Genomic DNA, 22468 nt, shown 5'->3' on the forward strand with positions numbered 1-22468 from the left:
GTATATGTTTTATATTTATGTAGAGTCATAAGACAACTGATTATGTGGAGACCCACCCTAATGCAGATTGTCACTAACTTTAAGATTATTCAATTTGTGGCTGTTCTTACGTGAGCAATTGGTCACTGTTCTGGGGTGAGGAGGAGAAATGGGGTTATGGATAGAATAGTAGGGAGCTCAGCCTCTGCAGCTGAGTCGTGGGTCGGCCTAAGAATGTAACCAACATTTCTACCATTGCTTCTCTGTGAAATGTTCCTAGAGTTTTAAAGAATCAGTTTAATTTACAAATATACTTTTGGAAGTGAAAGTTGGAGAGTGCCTTGAAGTTGGTGCCTCAGGAAACCACCTGTTCCATAGTGGTGATTTTTTTTCATATTTTATGTTTTGCTCATTGGTTATATTCTGGTTGCTTGAAAATTAATAATTCACTCATGTGCAATCCAAATAATGTATATTTGATAACTTCCTGTTAAATAAAATATTCCATCCTGTATCATGATAGGAAAAGAATTTTTTTTTTTTGGTGAAGAAGATTGGCCCTGAACTAACATCTGTTGCCAATCTTCCTCTTTTTGCTTGAGGATGATTGTTGCTGAGCTAACTTCTGTAACAGTCCTCCTCTACTTTATATATGGGTTGCTGCCACAGCATGGCTTGATGAGTGGTGTGTAGGTCCACTTCTGGGATCCAGACCCACAAACCCTTGGCCTCTAAAGCAGAGCACACGAACTTAACCAGTACATCACCAGAATGGCCCCTTTAGGAAAGGAATTTTGCTAGTTATATTATGAAACATGTTCGATGTGGTGAAAATGTTTAAAGTATGTATTTTAAGATGTAATGTGTTTTATTCCATCTAATCTGTTCATATTTTAATTTTTACTTTCAGCCTATCTAGTAATTATGATGCCCAAATGAAGAGCCTTTTAAGGATTGTGAGGATATTTTGTCATGTCTTCCGAATTGGTCCATCCTCTCCCAATAATGGAATCGATATGGGCTACAATGGGAATAAAACTCCAAGAAGCCAGGTGTTCAAGGTCAGAAAAGGATGTGACGTTCTTAGGGAGATAGACTTAAAAGAGATGAATTTGGCAAAGCGTGCGTTCATTAATCAGAAACCTCGTCAACAGGACATAAATTTGGTTCATACGTGTGTCACTTTGTAGCTTAGGCACATCTTTCTCCTTTCATTTCTGTCTAATCAACAGCAAGTCTTAGTTGGTGAGCTTTCTATATTTTCCTTACAAGTAAAATTTTAATTCGTTAGTGTTTTCTTCTAAGCGTGGAGGTATTTAATGTTTAAATCTAATTAAATCTACTTTTTTATTGGATTATATGTTTTTAATGTGGCAATATGCAGCCATCATGATTTAAAAAAAAATTTCTTATCCGGAAGGAAAGAAAATATCCAAGATTTTTTAGATTTTGTTATTGTGTGTGTTTGTGTATCTGTTTTTAAAGTAAGGTTACTTTCCTTTACTGGGTTTACTAACAGTTCCTGAGATCACTTCAAGGAAGAATTGTGGCGATATTTTCTTAAAATGTTTTGTTTTGCTTCAGCTGCTGCTTCTATACAATCATATTTATGGATGGAATTCTTGGAAGAACCATTCCATATAAAACCCAAGGCAATGTCGCTACCCATGTTAAATTATAATTTTATGAAGTAAACAAAATGAACATGGCTGTAATTGCTATTGTTAATGTTTTTTTGTGTGTGGCATTAAATTTTCAAATAACTCAGATTTTGGACAAATGTGTACTTTAATAACTTTCCATGTTATTCTTTTAAAGGTAATTTATCTTGAGATTTTCATAGTATAAAATTTGCTTTTGGAATCATGAAGACTTCTATTTCTTTAAACAGTCTTTTGAGTATAAATATAGGTTCTTTATCCAAAAAGTGATATAAACATTTTCATGTGCCACTTCCTTGCAAACTAGTGATGATTGAGAGCTTAACTGTCTGTAAAGCTCCAAGTTGAATTAATGATTTATGCTAAATGATTCTTCTCTTACGTGGAAAATTTTTGGCAGACACAAATAAATGGTTTGCAAGCATTTGAGGCTAGTAGACTCTTTAATACCTGGAATAGGTATAAGATAGCCTTTTGGAAAGGTAGGTGCAAGTGTCTGTGCATGTTTGTCTGCTTCACTCTTTTAAGTCAGTGTAGGAGAGTTTTCATCTGTGTGCGTGTCTGTGCGTTTCTTCTTTTTTTTCCCTCTTGTGCCACCTCCTGGAAGACAGAAGTTATGCATCTTCTTGTAATTAAAATTTTGGCTCTTCACCTGCCTCTTCTTTGAACACTAGTTAGGAGTGATGACTTGCTGTCTTTGTAAAATTTGAATCTAAATCGTTGATGCACTGTCTTGTCAATGCTGTTTTAAGTGAATTTCACTGCTCAAATATTGATATTACACCAAGTTGTTCTTAATGTATTCTGGCATGGCTCATGTTGTTAGAATCTACCCGATTTGATTCATACTCATCTATAATGACGAATAGAAAATTCAATCAGGTATAGATATGGTCACCATTATCCAAATTGGGCATAGATTATACTCACTATTGTCTGATTTTTCTTTTCTTAAAATTTGAATCTTTCATCCATTGCTAATGATACCAGAAAATAACTATGTGCTAGCCTTGTATAGGCATTTAATGCTTGATTTAAATGTTAGTTTTCTACCTAGCTGATCAGTACAGATATAACAGAATAGACAAGGATATCACTGTGTTTCTTTTAGATTTTTTTTATGGAATTCAGACTCTGTTTTGATTGTCGTTTGACGCATATAATATATAAAGTTCTATTTCATTTGTTAGTATTTTTATTTTTTTTTTAAGATGATATTTTCTGCATCATTGACAACTGCTTTTGCCTCTGACCACTTGTTTTCTCTTAAATTTTGACCTTTCACTTTGGTAAAACATTTTTATTATAAAACTCAGCTAAATTTTTAAAACGTAAAGTGTTATTCTTAAGGAATTTATTAGTTGCTTTCCATCTAATTTTATGAATTAAATGTGGACTCTTTGGAAGATGGCAGAATGTTCTGCCCTTCTACTTAATAAGGATAAAATAGAAACTACATTGTCATCCATGTATATAAGGTCTTCCGTTCATTGTAGGGTGACTCAAGTTGTAAAAGTCTTAACTGTTTGCTGAGTTGCTGCAATGTTAGACTGGAAATACCATTTTAACTTTTACCACATTTTGTCTAAGGTAACAATTGGTCCCTACTTTGCATTTTGTTCACTAGGTACTCTAACATGTCACTTTATTGTTAGGATTAACTAATGGGTTTTCCATTAAGAATGAGTGGGTTTATAGGCCATGTGTTTTTAGTAGATAAAATTGTTTAACATCCTGTTGGTAGTTTTCTGATTTGTCTTAGAAATCCTTTAAGTTAATCTTAACACTTAGCCATTTTTTCAGTGTCTTTTCTAGTGCCTTGGGGCCAGGGGAGCTTCTGAAGGAGAAGGTAGCATGGTGTGAGCTGGGGAAGACAGTTTAGGCTTCCTGATGCTTGATAGGCTCTTTTGTTGTGAATATTGAGAAATCTTTCTCAACAGTTTCATAGAACTTAACTGGGAAAATTTGGAAGCCAAGGAAGATTGAGAAACTTTTAACTTTGAGATCTTATCTTTCGAGTTGTGACATTTGACTTTATCAAGTTGAAAATAGTCAGACTAACTGGATTTCAAGATACTCTTATGAACTTAAGTTAGTAATGGTTTCCTGTTCAATTTGTATCTCACTTTGGCACGTGGATCTTAAAATTTTTTTTGTTTGTCCAAGTTTGGGATTATATATTATAGCTTTGAAATATAACTTGAAATGTTTTGAAAAATCATGTATGATTTTCATATGCTTGTTACTTGATGTAGAATATGATTCTGTGGTAAAGATCACTCAATAATGTGAAATGAGGCAAGATTTTCACCGTGCCAAGAAGCCTACTGATATTTTCTGTAGTCGTTGACTCATATTTTAGTAACAATTCATATGTACAGTGCTTTGTATCTTATCTAATATTTTATCATTATTATTTATGGATATAGAAAGCATAATAGATATGGTTTTCTTTGGTTTATTTTTGATTTTTAAAATTTAGTCTTTTTTGTCTGTGGCTGCCACAGTTAGAAATTAAAGTTATTTTCACAGTATTCTTTTTGGTATTGAGGAATGAATTTTCTGAACAAACCTTCAAAGAGACAATTCTCTAGGTAAAAATACCTCAAGGTTGGGATTAAGTTTTAGTGCATGCATAAATGAAGAAAGAAAAAGTGTGAAAAAGAGAAAAGTAAAGAAGGCCTAAGATGACTTACTACTTCTCTTCTTTTTTTTCCTCGTTCTCTTCTAAGTCTTCGCTGTGTTCCTTTATTGAAGACTCTTTCTAGCTTTTTCGTATCTTTATCATCACTATCATTTTACACAGATCTGAGGTTTTATTATTTCTTTTTTTATTTTTTCAGGAAGATTAGCCCTGAGCTAATTACTGCCAATCTTCCTCTTTTTGCTGAGGAAGACTGGCCCTGAGCTAAGATCCATGCCCATCTTCCTCTACTTTATATGTGGGACACCTACCACAGCATGGCTTTTGCTAAGTGATGCCATGTTCGCACCCGGGATCCGAACTGGCAAACCCTGGGCCACTGAAGCAGAACGTGCGAACTTAACCGCTGTGCTACTGGGCCGGCCCACAGATCTGAGGCTTTTTTTGATGTTATTTCTAGAGTATTCACAATTCGCCTTTAATTTTTGCGCACTGTTAGGACTTGAAAATAGGAGTGTCGTAGGTTCAGGCTCTGCTCTCATCTGCGTAAGCAGCAGGCGTCATTTCCTGCCCTAGACTTCATCTCCACCTAGGCTGTTGATTTTCTAGGTTTTAGCCCTACTTGTTTGGAGACCAATTATTCCTTTTTTCTTTTGTTTCAAGCATTTTTACATAACCACCTGTTCTTTCTGTTTTGGAAGTTCATTTTCTGAGGTAAAGCTAAATAGTTTTGCTGACATAGAAAGTTCTTTTTTGGGGCCGGCCTGGTGGCGCAGTGGTTAAGTGCTCACCTTCTTCTTCAGTGGCCTGGTGTCCGCCGGTTCGGATCCCCGGTGGGGACATGGCACCGCTTGTCACGCGATGCTGTGGTAGGCGTCCCACATATTAAGTAGAGGAAGATGGGCATGGATCTTAGCTCAGAGCCAGTCCTCCTCAGCAAAAAGAGGAGGATTGGCAGCAGATGTTAGCTCAGGGCTAATCTTCCTCAAAAAAAAAAATTCTTTTTCATCTTTTATAGCAGGTTTACTGTTTTGCTCATGAAGAGAAACCATAGACTCAAACTTGGATCATGATTAGAATTAAGATGTGAAGGTGTCATGTCAGTATTTATGGAAGCTGGTGTTTCTTGCCTTTCCCCTGAGCAGCTCGGGGACCCTGAATCTTCCCACTGCTGTGCCTAACCATGGAAAAGCCCTCTTTGTGGGGAGAGCGGTGCTCATTCCAGCTCAGGGTGTAATTAGTTTCTTGCTAAATTTTCAAATATGGTTGTGTAATCTCCTTCCATAGTGGTATTTGAAAGAAGATTATTTCTTTTAGTTGAAATATTGTAAGGATAGGTCTTTCTGAAGCGTATGGTCCAGTTTGTAGCATTCTGTGATCATATAAGAATCAAGATTAACTTCTACATTCATTTGCAGAATGACAATTTATCATTTTCAATAGGAATGTTTAATAAAATAGTGTAGCAATGAAGGACCGTTTTACCACTGTCCCTCTTAACTGTTAATCTTTATTTGGGATTAAAAATGTTCTAGCAGGTCTTTTTTCCCCCCAACTTTATTAAGATATAATTCACATGTAACATTGTATAAGTTTAAGGTGTACAATGTGGTGATTTGATTCATATTTATATTGTGAAGTGTTTACTGCGGTAAGGTTAGTTAACACATCCTTTACCTCACATAATTGCTATTTGTTATTGTTATAGTGAGAACATTAAAGCTTTACTCTCATAGCAACTTTCAAGTATACAGTACAATATTGATAACTATAGTCACAGTGCTGTACATTAGATCCCGTTATCAGGTCTTTTAAAAGTAGTTGGGCATTTATATTTCTGCTTGTGTTATAAACTATAATTATCAGAGATGATGTATATATTTCATCTTCTCTTGTACTTAGTCCTGTTGTAACATTTGTGATCCCATAATATTTAAAAAATAAAATTCTATTTGCTGTTAATTTACAAAAGACATTTATTCTCAAATGGCGGAATATTTTAAATAGTGTAGAAATAAGAAACAATTTACTCTCTCCCCTCCTTTTTCTTTTTTAAGCTGTTAATCTTGACCTGGAATTAAGAATTTGCTAGTCAGTATTTGATAGTTACCAGTCATTAGAGATGGATTTTGTATGTGTGGGTGAGTGTGTATATATATGTGAGTGTGCGTGTATATATAAAATCATCATATTTTAAAATTTCTTATAAGTTTCCAGAGTTCTAGGAATTACATGTAAAGAAAAGAGTCCAGTAAACCAAGCTGTTTATTAGGCTTTTTAGGAATTCTCATTTCTTTAATTGGAAAAAGCTGTAATTGAAAATTGTTGACACAACATTAATACCATAAAGGTTAGGGGGATGTATACGTAAAAGAGATGTATACTTTTAAAACTAAATATTTGAAAATTTCTAAAAGAAGAAAGATTGCTTATAAATTTTTTTGTTAGATTTTAGTTTTCCCAGTTTATTCCAAGGAATAAATAAATGCAAATTAAATTTTTGCTATAAATAAAGAAATTGTCATTTATATGACATTCATATGTTTTTGTTACTTACCTTTAGGCATTACTGTCCCATAAACTTGGGGAAAACAGAAGTATCTGGAGTACGTCTTCTCTTTTATAATATTTATTTGGCTGTGTGGGTTTTTTATCCTGGAGTTTAAGAATGATGTTTGAAAAACACTTTTCTTTTTCTCTTAGCCTCTTGAATTGCTTTGGCACTCATTAGATGAGTGGCTAGTTTTAATAGCTACAGAATTGATGAAAAACAAAAAGGACTCGACGGATATCACTTCTATTTTACTGAAACAGAAAGGCCAAGATCAAGATGGTGCTTCCATTCCTCCATTTGAACCTCCAGGGGCCGGGAGCTATGAAAATCTATCCCCTGGCACAGGGGAATCTAAACCAGATGGTCTTGGAGGGAAGCAGGAAGCCAGTGCAGACTGTCAGGATGTGATTTCCATGACAGCCAACCGGCTAAGTGCTGTCATTCAAGCTTTTTACATGTGCTGTTCTTGTCAGATGCCTCCAGGGTAAGAAGGTTTCTGCTTATTATTTCCTTCTCTGATAGGTGAAGAAAAGCTATGATTTTTTTTGTAATTTTGGTCACAACAAATAATAATTTGTTGACTTTAGGTTCTGTTCTGATCTTGTTTTAGGATACTCGTTGTACTACTCTAGAATTAGTACAGAATAATTGAGTTTTAACCATTTTATAAGTTATTAACATACAGAATGGTGATTGTCACTTTGTATAGGATCACTTAATTATGTATTTGAAATGTGTAGAGCAGAGATGCTTAAAATCTCAAGGTTTTTAAAAAGTCACTTGTTTATATCATCTGTTAATGAAAAGTTATTATGTATATTTTTACATGTTATAAATTGGCTAGACATGCCTCAGTTTCCTAAATTTATAAAGATGATCCAAACCCATGTTCTTTTTTTCCTCTAGAAGCCAGTCCAGTTCAATACATAGTTATCAAATTGATAGATTGCCAACTTGTCTCTATATTTTCTGATTGTCTTTTACCCCCTACAGAATGACTTCACCCCGTTTCATTGAATTTGTCTGCAAACATGATGAAGTTTTAAAATGCTTTGTTAACAGGTAAGGCTTTCTCTGACTCATGGACTGCACTTTTAGCCTTTTCTTTCTTCATTTATAGTTTTCGTGTCAACAGAAAAAATGTTACTTCTGTTGCTAATCAAAAATGTTCAATGACAAGAGAAAGTATAGTAGATGTGGATTAATATGTGTTTTTCTTCTGTTTCAGTGTCTGTATATCTGAATTTGCGTTTCACTTAATGCTACTCATCCTTCCTGTACATTTAAACAAAATATATTTTTCTTTTAGAAATCCCAAAATTATATTTGACCACTTTCACTTTCTTCTTGAATGTCCTGAATTGATGTCAAGATTCATGCATATCATAAAAGCACAGGTAAAAATTTCTCTTAATGTTGTTTTTAGTCTGTCTGAAGAGAATTAATTTTCTTAATTTGAGTACTGTTTAGTGAAGTAATTATTATACTTGAGACCTCCTGCTATGGGAGTAGTGAAATCACCTTTTTTCTTTACTTTAGTATGTGGAAGCACATTAGTCTGTTACTTTACTATGAGGAGTAATCTTTGTTCTTGAAAAAGCGTGTATTGTGTGCCTACTATGTACAAGGCTTGTGCAAAGACAACAGAACATGTTGCCACATTTCCTGGAAGGAGTTTTATGGAATACTAGTCCTATAAGGCTGGTGGTCCATGGCAAGAGAATTTTGTCCCCAAATAGATTTGAGAAATGTGACATGTGTCCTGTTGGGAATTTATAAAGCATATCAGCAGCTGGGTAAAGGCTTTGAGAAGCACCTTGATAAAAATAGTGATTTAACTTTGTTAATCCTCCAAACTTATTTGATCCAAGAAGCTTTCCCCCACCAGGGTTCATTCCACATATCTCATGTTTCATGAAACATGCTGGGGAAAAGCTTGTTTTGCTCCTTACCAGTTCTGTCACTTTGGGCACATTTCCAATATCCTTGAGCCTTAGATTCTTCATCCATAAAATAGAGGTAATGACCCCAACCTCATAAAACTATGGTGAAGAATAAGTGTTAAGTAGTGACTGGTATATGTGTTCTACAATTGGGAGTCGTTTTGGAGATAGAAAGCATAAGTCCTTTCTCCAAGTGGATCTTAATTCAGTCTATCAGGAGAGATAATAAATGTAGCTATACAATAGTGATTACAGTATTACCTGGTTCTTTAGGAGTTTAAGGGAGAAAGAACTTGCTTCTGGCTGCTGTAGCCAAGGGAAATTTCAAACAGGAGGTGGATTTTAAGCTGGACCTTTTAAAACATGCTAAATTTTGATGCGAGTAAATGGGGAAGGTGAGCATTCTAGCCTACGTTTGGGCCAGGGCACGTAGATGGAAAACTGTATAAAACTACAGTGGTTGAAGCACAAATTTTCTGTCGGTGAGGAATGAGAGATGATTCTGGAAAGGTAGGTTGCACTCATACTGTGTTGAGCCTTCCTCGACTGCCATATTGGAAAATCTTCTTTGTTTGCTAGACTGTCAGGAGCCACTGACAGCTTTGCTTCAGGAGAATGACATGAATGATCCCGGCAAAATTTTAGAAAGTAATTTATCAGAAATTAGGCTAGACTGGAGGCTATGGTTTGGTTAGTAGTCATAAGATAAATGTGATAGGTGTTTTAAAATGTCTTTAGGGACACCGACCCTTTCAGAATCTAAAGAAAGCTAAGAACTAATTCCTGTAAAATTATATACGTGTATATAGGTCTTTTTTGACATCTGTTTAATAATGATGTAAAAGAGAAGGTATAATAATAACTTACATTTACTGAATGCTAACTTTAGGTCAGGTACTGTAGACTTGCTTTACGTGGATTCTTTTATTTTCCTAACAGTCATGTGAGATGAGTACTCTTCTACTGAAGCTGAAGAGGTTAAGTAACTTGTTTAAGTCATTTAGCTACTAAGTAGGAGAACCAGAATTTAAAAGTTCATCTGGTTCTTAAGTTCATTTTCTTCACCTGTGCTATGTGACTCCATTCTAGGACAAATGAGATTATAGATGAAAGAAACTTTTAGTTTTTGAAAGAAGTAGTTTGCTATTTTTATTATCATCTCTGCTTTTCACTTCCTTTTCCCTCTTCCCTTCCTGAACAATTAAGTCAAAAAGCATCTGTGTTAGCTATCCACGTTTTTGACCCACAGAGGGGATTTTGTTGCCTGACCGGGGTGAGGAAGGTGTCGTGTATAGATGTGGCCCAGCATGGGGTTTTGGAGGTTGGGCGTGGTAAAGAGAGTGTCTGTGTAGAAGAGGGGCTCAGCATGGAGTGTGTGAGTTGCAGCGGCATGTGGAGGATGTCTGATGTGGAAGACAGTGACAATTGCGCAGACTAGTTTGACAGAGCCCGAGTGGGGGCCAGGGCATCCATGCAGTAAAGGTCCAGGTCGGTGACAGGAAATTAGTTATATACAGAGTGGGGTGGTTGATCAAATAAGAAAGTATAGTAAAGATAATGGCTGCCTAGTTTCTCACCGTTGGAGAAAGGACTTACAAAATGGAGGAGAATAGAATGAACCAGTGCTATTGGAGAGGAATTGGAGAAATCAGTGTGAACTTACAGTTTTCATTGTAGATAGATAGAGCAAACCTGGCACCCAGTTCTTGGTCTCTCAATACCATTCTCAACGAACCAGGGCTCATTGGAGAAGTGGCTAATTTCAGGGCTGGGTCAGGGAAAGTACAAGATGAGCTTGGAACATCTTATTGTGCAAGAAAGTTCTTCAAAGATTGATGGGGTTATGTCAAAATGACTCAGAACTAGCTTGAATGGACTCTACTGGCCAAATCTGGATCAATTCAAACATAAACATAAATAATGATGGAAAAATATTATAAATAAAATCAGAACAGTACTGAAAAAATTAATGAATGAATGGAAAATTTGATGAGGGATGGGATATTTTTACAGTCTCAAAGTATCTCCGCACAGAACACTTACTAGTTACAAAGATTCAAAAGGAACTTTACGGTGGAGAAGCTGGGCAGTGGTCAAAGCAGACATATTGGTGTGCCAGCTGATAGGATGCACTGAGAAGAACATGGCGTCACTTCCTTGGTATTCCTGCCAAAGATGCACACCCTGAATTTAGTCATGAGAAAACATCAGACTAAGTCCAATTGAGGGACATTCTACAAAATAACTGACTTGCAATCTTTAAAAGTATCAAGATCATGAAAATTAGGAAAACAGTGAAGAACTGTGCCAGAGTGAAAGAGACAGGACAACTAAATGCAATTCATGAGTCATGGTACTATAAAGGACGTTATTAGGAAACTGGCGGACTTGAAATGGATCTAAGGATTAGACGTAATACTGTATCATTGTTAATTTCCTGATTTTGATGGTGGTTATCTGGTTATGTAGGAGAATTCTTTTATTTGTAGGAAACACACACTGAAATATTTAGGGGTGACTGGACATCATGTTGGCAACTTACTCTCACATCAGGAAAAAAAACTTTGTATACTACTGTTCTTAGAAATTTTCTATAACTTGGGGGCTGTATCATAAAAAAAAAAAAAACCCACCAAAACCAGTAAAAACAAAAACTACCTCTGCTAAGGGGTTGACTTCTTGTTCTGTTGGTTTTCATGTAGGCTATAGTTAGAGGGAGAGACCTCTGTAATCAGTCCTGTTTTGTAAATTATTTTATGGAAATGCAGGTACTCAGAAAGGTTGCATACAACCATGTGCCCTTTGGCTTTGTAAGTGTATATATATTTGTGTGGGATGATCTTTTGTTTGTGTTTTTTTTGCCGGGAAAGATTAGCCCTGGCCTAACGCCTCTTGCCTATCTTCCTCTTTTTTTGTTTGAGGAAGGTTATCCCTGAGGTAACATTTGTGTCAGTTTTCTCCACTTTTATATGTGGGTTGCCGCCACAGTATGGCTGATGAGTGGTGTGGGTCCATGTCCAGGATCCAAACCTGCGAACCTGGTCCACCAAAGTGGAGAGCGTTGAACTTAACCACTACACCACCGGGCCAACCCCCTGTTATGTGTGTGGATGTTTTTATCTTATAGATATCTTAGTAGCTTTTGAAGGCTGGCATTTTGTACCTTTACTGTTCCATTTGAATTATTTTTAAAAAATTACCGTTTCCTTTTGTTTCTTGGTTCACATTTTATAGATAAAGGATATAGTTTAACATTTAATATCTTATAATGGCAAGTAAGTTTACTGTCATTTTAAACATTTAGTCCAATAATTTTAACATTGTTATGAGTAATATAAGGACAGCACCTATTTATTGAGTGTTCTAGATGTTGAGTATTTTCACAAGTTACTTAACCTCTTGGTGCTGCAATTTTCTCCTCTGTGAAATGGGGATAATAAGAGTCCCTTTTTCTTGTAGTGTTGTCAGGATTACATGTGAAAACGCACGTGAAGTGCTTAAAACAGTACCTGGCTTATAGGTGCATAAGCATTAGCTACTTTATGATTATAATTATCATTATTATGTTCTGTATTTGTATTGTTTCATTTAATCCTCACAATTAGCCCTTGAAGTGGGTATTATTTCTGTACTTTACAGGTGGGGAAAACTAAACTTCTGGGAGGATTAGTAATTTCCCTAAGGTCACAAACCTAGTAGCGACAGAAGCAGCATTTCAGACCATGTATATCAAACTTCAAAGCCCATTCTTAAATACTTTATTTCTGTGTAGTGTTATTTTCCCTCCTCTTTTACCAAAGTTTTAGAAATAATCAACATTAAAATTTCAAGTACTTTACATTCTAGTCTGTTTATTAAAAATGAAATATTCAATTTATATCCCCAGTACTGTATATAATAACAGCAGTGCTTTATTCCAAATGTGAAAGACTACTAGAAGTATGAACAACATTATACATTTGTTAAATTACTACAGTTAACTTTTAAAAAGGGAACATTTACTCTTTTCTTACTGAAAGAGCAGATATTAAAAGGCAGAAGTTGAGCCAGTCCTGATTGCCTAGCGCTTAAAGTTTGGCGTGCTCTGCTTTGATGGCCCGGGTTTGCTTCCTGGGCTCAGAACCACACCACTCATCGGTCAGTAGCCGTGCTGTGGTGGTGGCTCACATAGAAGAACTGGAAGAAGATACAGTTATACACAACTATGTACTGGAGATCTGGGGGTTGGGGGCGAAAGAAGGAGGAAGATTGGCAACAGATGTTAGTTTAGAGTGAATGTTCCCCTGCCAAAAAAAAAAAGTTAATTTCTCACCAGTTATCTTTATAAGAATAATATTTTTATTAAGAATTAATAAAAAGTGATGTTTAAGTCTCTAATACTTAGTTTAGCTCAGATGAAGAAATGTACTGGTGTCCTAAAAACTGCCTGAAAGATAACCTCTTTGTGATGTTGGATATTGATCATATTTCTCTCTTGAAACTCTTGGCTTTTGTGGTATTGCACCATTCTGGTTCTCCTTTGACTTTTCTAGCTTTGTGTATCATTTGCTAAGTAAATTCTCAATTCTGACCTGTGATCATACTTCTCCATTCTTGGGGGTGTTCCCTGTATCTTTAATCTCTTGAACCAGGAACCTTACCTTATCTCTAACTTCACCTTTTTTGTGACTATTTGCAGTGTCTCAACTGCAGCACATTCCAGTATTTATTTCTAGCCCTTAGTAGTTACATTCCAAATAATCTTAAATTCAGAATATATAACCTCATTCGTTATCTTTCCACCAGTGCCTTCTAGGAGTGTAGGGGTAGGTTGTGAGGGGAGGATTTTCCTGTTAAGTTCTATCCCTAGAGATTCTCTTACTTTTCATCTTTATTCAAAGTAGTAATGTCTTTCAGTTTTACTTTATTGTCCCTTTTTCCTACCAGACCTGGACCTTGTCACTCAATGCCTGTTATTTCAACTGCTGCCTAGATGGTCTCCCTTTATACTCATTTTAATTACTGCGTTTATCGTGTTATTCCTCTGACCAAATTTCCACAGTGGCCTCTGTATCTTTTACTTGATTCTCAGGATCCATAATTATGTCCTCAGTTTATTTATACAAACTTATTTCCTTCAGTATGTGTAGGAATAGGACTCTGGTTATGCCAGTGCCTTCACTTCATCCTCCAGAGAGACACAGTTTCTCCTGCTGTGCCTTTTTCCTTGTCTCCCTTAGCCTGGTGTGCTCTCTTTCCTCCCTGCTTGAGCAAGTCCTACCCATGTGTAAGTCCTGTACTCCACTCATCTGCACTCTCTCTAAATTCTTAGTGCACTGTAGTCTGCACCTCACTATTTAGAACTTGATATTATATATGTATTGTATTATTCTATGTTAATCTAATCTCTTTAACTGTATTAAACAGTTTTTGGCAACGAAATTGAGATTTCACAGCTCTTATGTACCTGCAGTGTTGGCACATACTAGGTGCTCAGTAATACTGATTGATCATAAAAATTACAAATCACTTGCAGTTTGCATATCTGGCAGATGGACAAAAGGTAGAGATTTTCTTTATCATTCAAGGGATCTTGTTCTTCAGTTTTAGGGTGGAGGAAGGGGAGAAAAAAGGGAAACAAATTCCTTTTGGTTGCTGCATATATTCTGTTGTATCTCAGTGTCATCCTATCAATAACCATTGTTGTGGATGGACCAGCCCTTCTGGTTCTTATTATGATTGCGGTTCTTCTTATGATGTGGTTCTTATTATGATGCCCTGTAGCAGTAACCATCAGGAAACTTTGAAAAAATAAATGTTTATTACCTACAGGACCTGGAAATTACACAGCACACCTGGGGTCATATAGCAAGGTAGAGAGAGCGGGCCTGGGGTTCTGCTTTAATTGGGGTCAGGCATGAGGCCTCGGGTTTTGCGGGCTCACCCTTTATTGGTGAGTTTAAAACATGAGTGGGAATGTAAAGGTGGGAAGAGAAAAAAACAAGTGGCCAAAATGCTCAGTGATTGAAATCGACCAAAATCTCTGAAAAAAAGGAGCTTCAGTGTGAGGAGGTGGCCTGGCTCTTTAGTCAGTGGCTGACAATGTGTTATTTGAGATAGCAGTCTTTGAAGTGGGTGCCTCTTTGACTTGGATACATCTTTAAAGTGGATGCCTCAGCAAGTAAAGCTTAAGTCAGGCACTTGTGTTACAAAAAAAGAAAAAGAACAGCACCTGTTAGGGTTTACACTACAATCCATCCTGTGATACCAGCGCATCAGCCAGTGATGAGGACATTAACTGCCTACCTGATAAGCTGAAAGTCAGGGGTAGGGCATGTTGTAACCCAGAAAGTACACATCTAAATAGAATTATAGTAGCAAGTCCTATAATAATTATACAAGCAGTAGTCTGAAATCCAGTCTGTAGCCGTTGTCCCAAACTTGAAGCATCCAGCCATGAAAATAGGTCAGTTCAGTTAAACAGTTGTATTTCATTTCAGGAGGCAGTCCTGCAGTTGGGCTCCCAAAGTTAGGCCTATACTGTGTGAGAAATCAGGTATTTAATAAGAGGCATTTCAGTGGAAAAACAAAGGTTAATGGTTGAAGTGAATTGTAAACCCAATATAAGTCCTGAGGGCAGCCAGTTAAGACTTTTAGATGTTAGGCTCAAAGCATCTTTACAGTTTTAATGTGTCTGATCATGCCATTGGGTGTTCAAGTAAGCTTTTTGAGTGGCCCGCACAGCAACAGGCATGAAGAGTGTCAGTATATGAGCTGTTGTGGTGATTCCTCTAAAGTTTATATCAAGTTGTCCTATTTTAGCTTGTGTGACTTTGGGGAAAAGGCAGTTTTAGTTCTCAATGATGCCAAGTCAGAGGGTGGGAGAAAAATTGGAAATGTTGGTTTGGAAAGTTGGAGGAAACTAGAAGAATTTAGGATCCAGTCCACTTTACAGGTAGAAAACAGAACCTCAAAGACAACTAACAGCACTAGAATCTGATATCCACAAAGGTGTATTACTGAAATGTAATTTTTTCTCTCCATAATCACTCTCATTTCTATCAGAGATAATCAAAACAAGACTAATTTGTTTTCAAAATAAGTCTAGTCTCATTAAACTTGGCCTGGTTATTTACATAAGAGCAGCAGGAATAGTAATTGACCATATAGACTCTTTTAAGTTTACTTTGCTGGGACTTTTCCTAAGGAATCTCAAATTGAACTTTTAAAAGCCTCTCAAGGCTAGGAAGTCAAGCCAAGGACTCGACATCAGACTTTGCCTGCAATACTTACAGATTTGAGTGAATTCCTCTTTTCTCGAGGTCCCCAAAATATCCGGAGATTCTTGGGCCTGCCAGGAACTGACCTTCCTTACTCACCTGATAAGGCTGCTGGGAACCCTGTAAGCAAGGTACCAAGCGGCTTTATTGGCTCCAGAAAGTCATCCTCAGTTCCTTAAAGTTACCTGGTTATATCTGACTCTCTCTCAAATGTGACGTTCCAGTTAAAGCTTTGGTAATATAACCAGGTTTCCAATTGTGTCCTATTACAAGAAGAATAGATTCTTATTGAACTTACGTAAGTAACCATATTGCCATGAAAATATAAGAATATTCACTGAGAGTTTCCAAATTCTGTAAGGATCAGGTAGGAAGAAAAAAGTAATTGCTTCATCTTTGTTCTCAGAGGTATACTTTACCAAATTGCTGTAAGTCATAACTAGCTTAAGAGAAAAAACTTCCTTAACTCTGGAAAACGAAAGATTAAAGAACCAGCAATGGTTCAAACAAAAGTCATAAAAGATTATAATTATCCTCATCAGTTCATTAAATCCTATGTAATTAATTCTTGATCTTAACTTTGGTTAGCAGTTTTATGAATCCAGTTTTTCTGTAGAGTTCTATAAATTCTTAGGTTAGTGGTATGACCTGAAAGTTACCAGAAACCTGTACTTCTCAGAGTCCTTTCCATGAATCTCCTTAAAGGTGAAGCACTTTAGCGAAAGCATCAGTGTAAAACAGTAACTGTCTGTAAATGACAAAAGATTTAAAAATGCCCATGGTTAAGATCTGATGAGAGTTCATTATAATGCAGCTCACAAGGAAATTTGGTTATTTCTGTGGCACACAACATTTTAAGGTAGCTGGAATTAAGACTGATAACAATTTACATCAGATTTTTAGGAATTTCATATAATGTTTGGAACACTTATGTTAATAATACATATCCATACAGGGATATCCATAAAGAAGGTTTAACATTATTTCTTATTTGACAGTGCTCCTCATGTAACTTAACATATCATATAAGGTTAATAAATGTCTCTTTTTTTATAAGAAGAGAGAACAAATCTTTTGAGATGTTCTAGGAGGCCTTTGGAAAATCCCAGAGTTACTTCCAGGTCAAAAAGACTTCATTTGGAGCCAGCCCTGTTGGCCTAGTGGTTAAAGTTTGGCACGCCCCGCTTTGGTGGCCTGGGTTCAGTTCCCAGGTGCGGAACCACACCACTTGTCAGTCAGTAGTCATGCTGTGGAGCAGCTCACATAGAAGAACTAGAAGGGCATACAACTAGAATATACAACTATGTACTGGGGCTTTGGGGAGGAAAAAAATAAAGAGGAAGATTGGCAACAGCTGTTAGCTCAGGGCAAATCTTTCCCAGCAAAAAAAAGAAAAGACTTAGTTTGGAATTTGATTTTGGGAAGTTTGTCAAAACTGTTGAAAGGTTTTGGACACTTCACTTGACTAAATAGGATCACAGATCTTTATGAAACAATGCTTAATTATTTACTTAACCAAAGTGACAAAAGATTTTAAAGGCAAATATCAAGTTGTAAGCAAAACTTAGCTCTCTTAATATTAAGAAGACTCTGTTTTGTTAAGTAATCAAAGACCTGATTAAGACACCATGAAGCACAAGAAATTATTTTGATGAAACACAAAATCTTTGCTTTCTAGACAAATTACTTTGAAGGTAAAGAAAAACTTTTCATAATCTCTTTTCAGAAGCAGATCAATACTCCAAGAAAACTTTGTCCTTTTATCAAATGAAAGAAAATTACTGTTCTTTTCTAAAAGAAAAGCATACTGTTGATATTAAAGCTTACCTCTTATAATAACAATTTGATTTTAGCCAACTTGACCATCCAAGGTAAAATTCTATCTTTCTCTTTCTTCCCAACTTTCTATGCAGTTTTGTCCTTTATTTTCCTCTTTTCTGTTCTAAAAAAAACGAGTTTTATTTTGGGATAAATTTGTTTTCTTTTTACCTTTAACAAAAATGCATCTCCATACCTCATACCTTCTCTTAGCCAAAAATGCATCCTACTTTCCTTGCATACAGAGGTATTTCCATTATTATTTGTAGTAGCTTTAATTACATACATTAGTTAGAAGTTTTAACCCTTAGAAACCTGAATTTCTAGTGAAAAGTAAGAAGTAAGCAATTGTGAACCGTCTGTTAGACCAGCATTCTTTAGATTGGCAAATTTATGAATACATTTCATAATTTCTTGAAACATACATTTCGTTATAGAATGATTTTTCAGCATGGCACAAGACATAGCTACTAATAGAGCCGAACATCTTTAGTTCCTCTGTCATAAGAGGGCAAAAGTAGATAGACTTGTTTAGCAATTAGTGTTTCAGTATTTTATCTTATTTGGAAATGATCTAGACATTCAGTGGATTTTTATAATTTAATTTAACTTAGCAAAATTCAAAGGGTGGAAGTTACCAAAGATTTGGGAAACTATTTTAAGTAGACATACCGTAACATATAATTATTGCTGAAAAGTTCACCTGAGACCTCTTGTCCCACTTACGTCTTTCTAAATCACTTCCTCCCAACAATTATGTTTAGACTACCCATGAAAACTTCATTAGACAGTAGAAAAAGTCAGCCATCATCACAAGCTACTTTTCTTGCTGATAAGTTTTGTGGTAGAGATAACATGAATTTGTTTGACTAGTAAACCCAGGTGGATTAAAAGTTGTTTATCTGCATTACATTTGATGATAACTCTGAAGACATACCTATTTTAATTAAACCAAACTTAAACTAGCTTTTATTTACCAAAGATTATCCCAAATTGTGTGAACTTGAAAAACATTTGGATTAGTTTCTGTATTTCTGAGTTTTAGAAATACTGAATTCATAACTGTCTATTTTTAAGCCAGTTAAACGGAGCTCTTTTACAAATTAATTTTGGCAATACCAAAATTACTGGAGGTAGAGAGAGAAAAAAGTCACATATATGTAACATACATCCATAGACATACATAAACATCCAGATAGACACAGAGACCTTCTAGCTTTTGTTCCAAAATTTTAGCCACAAATCAGGTACAACAGTATAAGACTCACAAGTTTATAAATAATGGTTGAATTCACATTGGCAGATGTAACAAGTAAGGTTACTCGCTTCAGTGACTAAAGCTTTTTACTAATGTTTGTTGAGAAGACTTTTAAGATTTGTATTTCTCCTGACAAATAATCTTAAGGAGGCTGTGGACTAGATTTTGGGCAAGAGAGCTTTTATAGCATTTTGTATTTTAAAAGGCTTCTTTCCCCACCTTTTTTTCCTTCAGTCTCAGGTGATTGTGGACAGAATTTTAGTTACCTCCTGGGGTGTTTACATTTCAAAGACATGGTAAGATTTACACTTTCAAGGGGCGGAGAAAGAATGTAAGTTTTTTCCCAGAAGTTTTAGTATCTTTGGGATGGTTTTGGCAGTCTCAATAAAATGTTGTAGTGTTACCCTGTAATTAGGGGGAGTACCCTGTGGAAATAATTCTCTCTGGACTCCAGGTCCAATGGAGCCTCTTCAGGGTTGGAAATGAAACGGAGTCATTGGGTTCCTGTGGTCATGGAAATGATAAACTCATTGGACCATGCCAGTTTTGTGCAGAAGGAGATGGGCGGCTTCATCTTAGTGTTTTCCATTCACTGTGAGCCTTAACAGTGATCACTGTGATGGAAGGATGGCCATGGCACTAGGCAATAAATATCCAAGTGAAGAGAAGAAGGGCCCCGGTGGGAGTATCAGTGGCTCTAGGGGCCTTTGCCTTTCCCTCTTCTCCTTGCTCGAGGCCTTGATAACTCTGTCATCTTTGCCCTTGGTAGCAGGGCCACCTTGGGAGGTGTGCTGCTGCTGCTTCTCTGTTCAGGGGAAAGCCAGGGGGATAGCTGGTATCTCAGGAAATGAGCATATCGCTCGGATGGATGTTATGAGAGTCATGGATTTTAGAGTTTTTAGAGATACTGGTCAGTTGTGGTATTTTAGCAGCCGTAAGTAACAATTCAGAACCCATTTCAGACCAATACGAAAAAAAAATAGCCAATTAGTTCCCCTCTCTCCTTCCTGCTGCATAAAATCTTTAAGAATGGTTTGAATTCTATTTAAGGTATAGTTTTTTATCTCAGTTTCTACTTGTTGTTTTTATCCTATAGCCTTAGTTTTATGTGTTGTTACCAGAAAATTTTGAATGACTGTGAGCCCTCTTCATAGGTGGCCACTTTCCTTTCCAGGGTATCCCAGGAGACCTCTCTGGGTGTGGGGTCTGCCTCCGCTAGCCCAAAATGCACACCTTCCAGGGCGTTTTGCATTTATCAAGGAGCTGGTGTACCTCCTCAGGGTTCTTAGGAGGTGCTGACACCAGATGTTCAGGACATTTGTATTTGTCCAGTAACTCTTGAGCAACATCATGCCAGAGATTGGATACATATCTCGTCAGGTCAGGGGATGAAGAATGACAGTAGTGGGTGAAGTGGTGACACAGGGACTGTAGGCCTCGCTTGTATTTCCCCTCTGGTGATGCCATTAGTTTCTGGTTGCAAGGCTATTTCGCTATTCTGGGTTGGGTTATTTTGGCAGCCATGACCTTTTGGGTTGGAGACTGCAGGCAACGCACAACAGAGGCAATGTGTGAAAGCACATAGCAGCGTGACTGACCTGCAGCAAGTGGTGCTTCTTTCCCAGGTGGTGTTACCCACCTGGGTTAGGTAGTTAGTAAGCAAGTTGCAGGCAGGTAAAGAGCATTCCCCTTAGTTAATTGCAAGGGCAGTCGTGCAGGCCCCCTGACTACGCCAGTTGTTGTGTGTCAGTCTCAACCTATCAATAACCAGCCTTGTGGTTCTTATTATGACTGTAAGACACCCTTCAGTAATAACCATCGGGAAACTTTGAAAAAATAAAAGTTTATTGCTTACCGGAGCTGGGAATTACACAGCTCACCTGGGGCCACATAGGGAGGTCATGGGTAGAGAGAGAGCGCATGGGCCTGGGGTTCTGCTTTTGTTGGGGTTGAGGGTAGGGGCCTGGGGTTTTGCGGGTTCACTCTTTATTGGTGAATTTAAAACATGAGAGTAGGAATTTAAAGCATGAGAAGAGAGAAAACAAGTGGCCACAATGGTCAGTTATTGAAGTCAACCAAAATTTCTGAGAAAAAGGAGTGTCAGAGGTGGGAGGTGGCCTGGCTCTTTATCTAGTCATGTGGCTGGTAATGTGTTTATTCTAGGTAGTCGCCTTTGAAGTGCATGCCTCCTTGTGGTGGATGCCTCAGCAGTCAAAGCTTAAGTTAGGACTTGCATTACAAAAAGAAAAAAACTCAGGGTTTATACTATGTATTCAAAGAATGGAAATAAGAATAAAGTTAGGTGTAAAAGATTATTTTCATGAAAAATGAAATAGAACATAATTTTTCTAGGTGTAGAAATTCATTCTTATAAGCCTTGTTGACTATAAAAGAAATTGAGAGTAATGTATTCAATTACATATGTGATATTAAATCCTAGATATAACCTAATTTATGAAGTCTTTTCTGTTGAAAATGTAGGGAATTTTTAAAAACACTCTCTAGGTAGTCAAGAGTATTTCCACTAAGATCTGCCCTTTTGTGAATAGTTGTTGAAATGTCAGAACATTGTCTAGAACTGTTTATTAAAAGATCTAAGAATAATTATTTGTAGAGAGGGCCTTGAGCATGTATTTAAGTAAATCTGATAGTTAGATAACTGAAATACTGCTAACATATTTCATTGTTATCTGCTGGGGTAGCCATTTAAAGATCGCTGCGAATGGTTCTATGAACATTTGCATTCAGGACACCCGGATTCAGACATGGTGCACAGGCCAGTGAATGAAAACGATATCCTGCTGGTTCACAGAGGTATGTTTAACAGAGAAATTGATGTGTGTGTGAGGCACAAAATACTAGCTATTGTAAATTTTAATATATAAAATTAACCAATGCTACATATTTAGATTCTATTTTTAGGAGTAGCTGTGAAGTTGTGTCAAAAGCCAACTGTGCAAAGCTAAAGCAAGGAATTGCTGTACGGTTCCATGGAGAAGAAGGCATGGTGGGTATAAAAATAAGTGCTATTAAGATAACTGTATCAAAGATTGAAATGGACTTGAATAAATTTTAATATTTAATTGATAACGGAAAAAATTTAATATGATTTTAATTTTATTATTTGGAAAAAATTTCTCCTTATATTTCTGTTGATACTCAATTTTATTTTCTTGAACTCAGGGTCAAGGTGTTGTGCGTGAGTGGTTTGATATTCTGTCTAATGAAATAGTCAATCCCGATTATGCATTGTTTACCCAGTCAGCTGATGGTAAGTCGTACAGTCTAGATGACTTTTTCTGTGACTTGTCACATTTTCAGACTTCTTCGATGCATTTTATCCTTTGATTCC

The 22468-nt window shown here is 36.5% G+C and overlaps 1 protein-coding gene across 3 annotated transcripts in view; it reads left to right on the plus strand.

Annotated features, from left to right (window-relative positions):
• HACE1 (HECT domain and ankyrin repeat containing E3 ubiquitin protein ligase 1) overlaps positions 1-22468 on the plus strand; it is a 103911-nt gene that overhangs the window by 51143 nt on the left and 30300 nt on the right. For all 3 annotated transcript variants that reach the window (XM_046676546.1, XM_046676547.1, XM_046676548.1), the window contains 7 exons: positions 890-1040; positions 6988-7322; positions 7832-7900; positions 8148-8235; positions 21819-21930; positions 22026-22123; positions 22300-22387. In XM_046676546.1, the coding sequence (XP_046532502.1) occupies positions 890-1040; positions 6988-7322; positions 7832-7900; positions 8148-8235; positions 21819-21930; positions 22026-22123; positions 22300-22387 (941 nt within the window). The remainder of the gene's footprint in view (positions 1-889; positions 1041-6987; positions 7323-7831; positions 7901-8147; positions 8236-21818; positions 21931-22025; positions 22124-22299; positions 22388-22468) is intronic.

The sequence above is a fragment of the Equus quagga genome, chromosome 11, assembly GCF_021613505.1.
Source record: "Equus quagga isolate Etosha38 chromosome 11, UCLA_HA_Equagga_1.0, whole genome shotgun sequence".
NCBI lineage: Eukaryota > Metazoa > Chordata > Mammalia > Perissodactyla > Equidae > Equus > Equus quagga.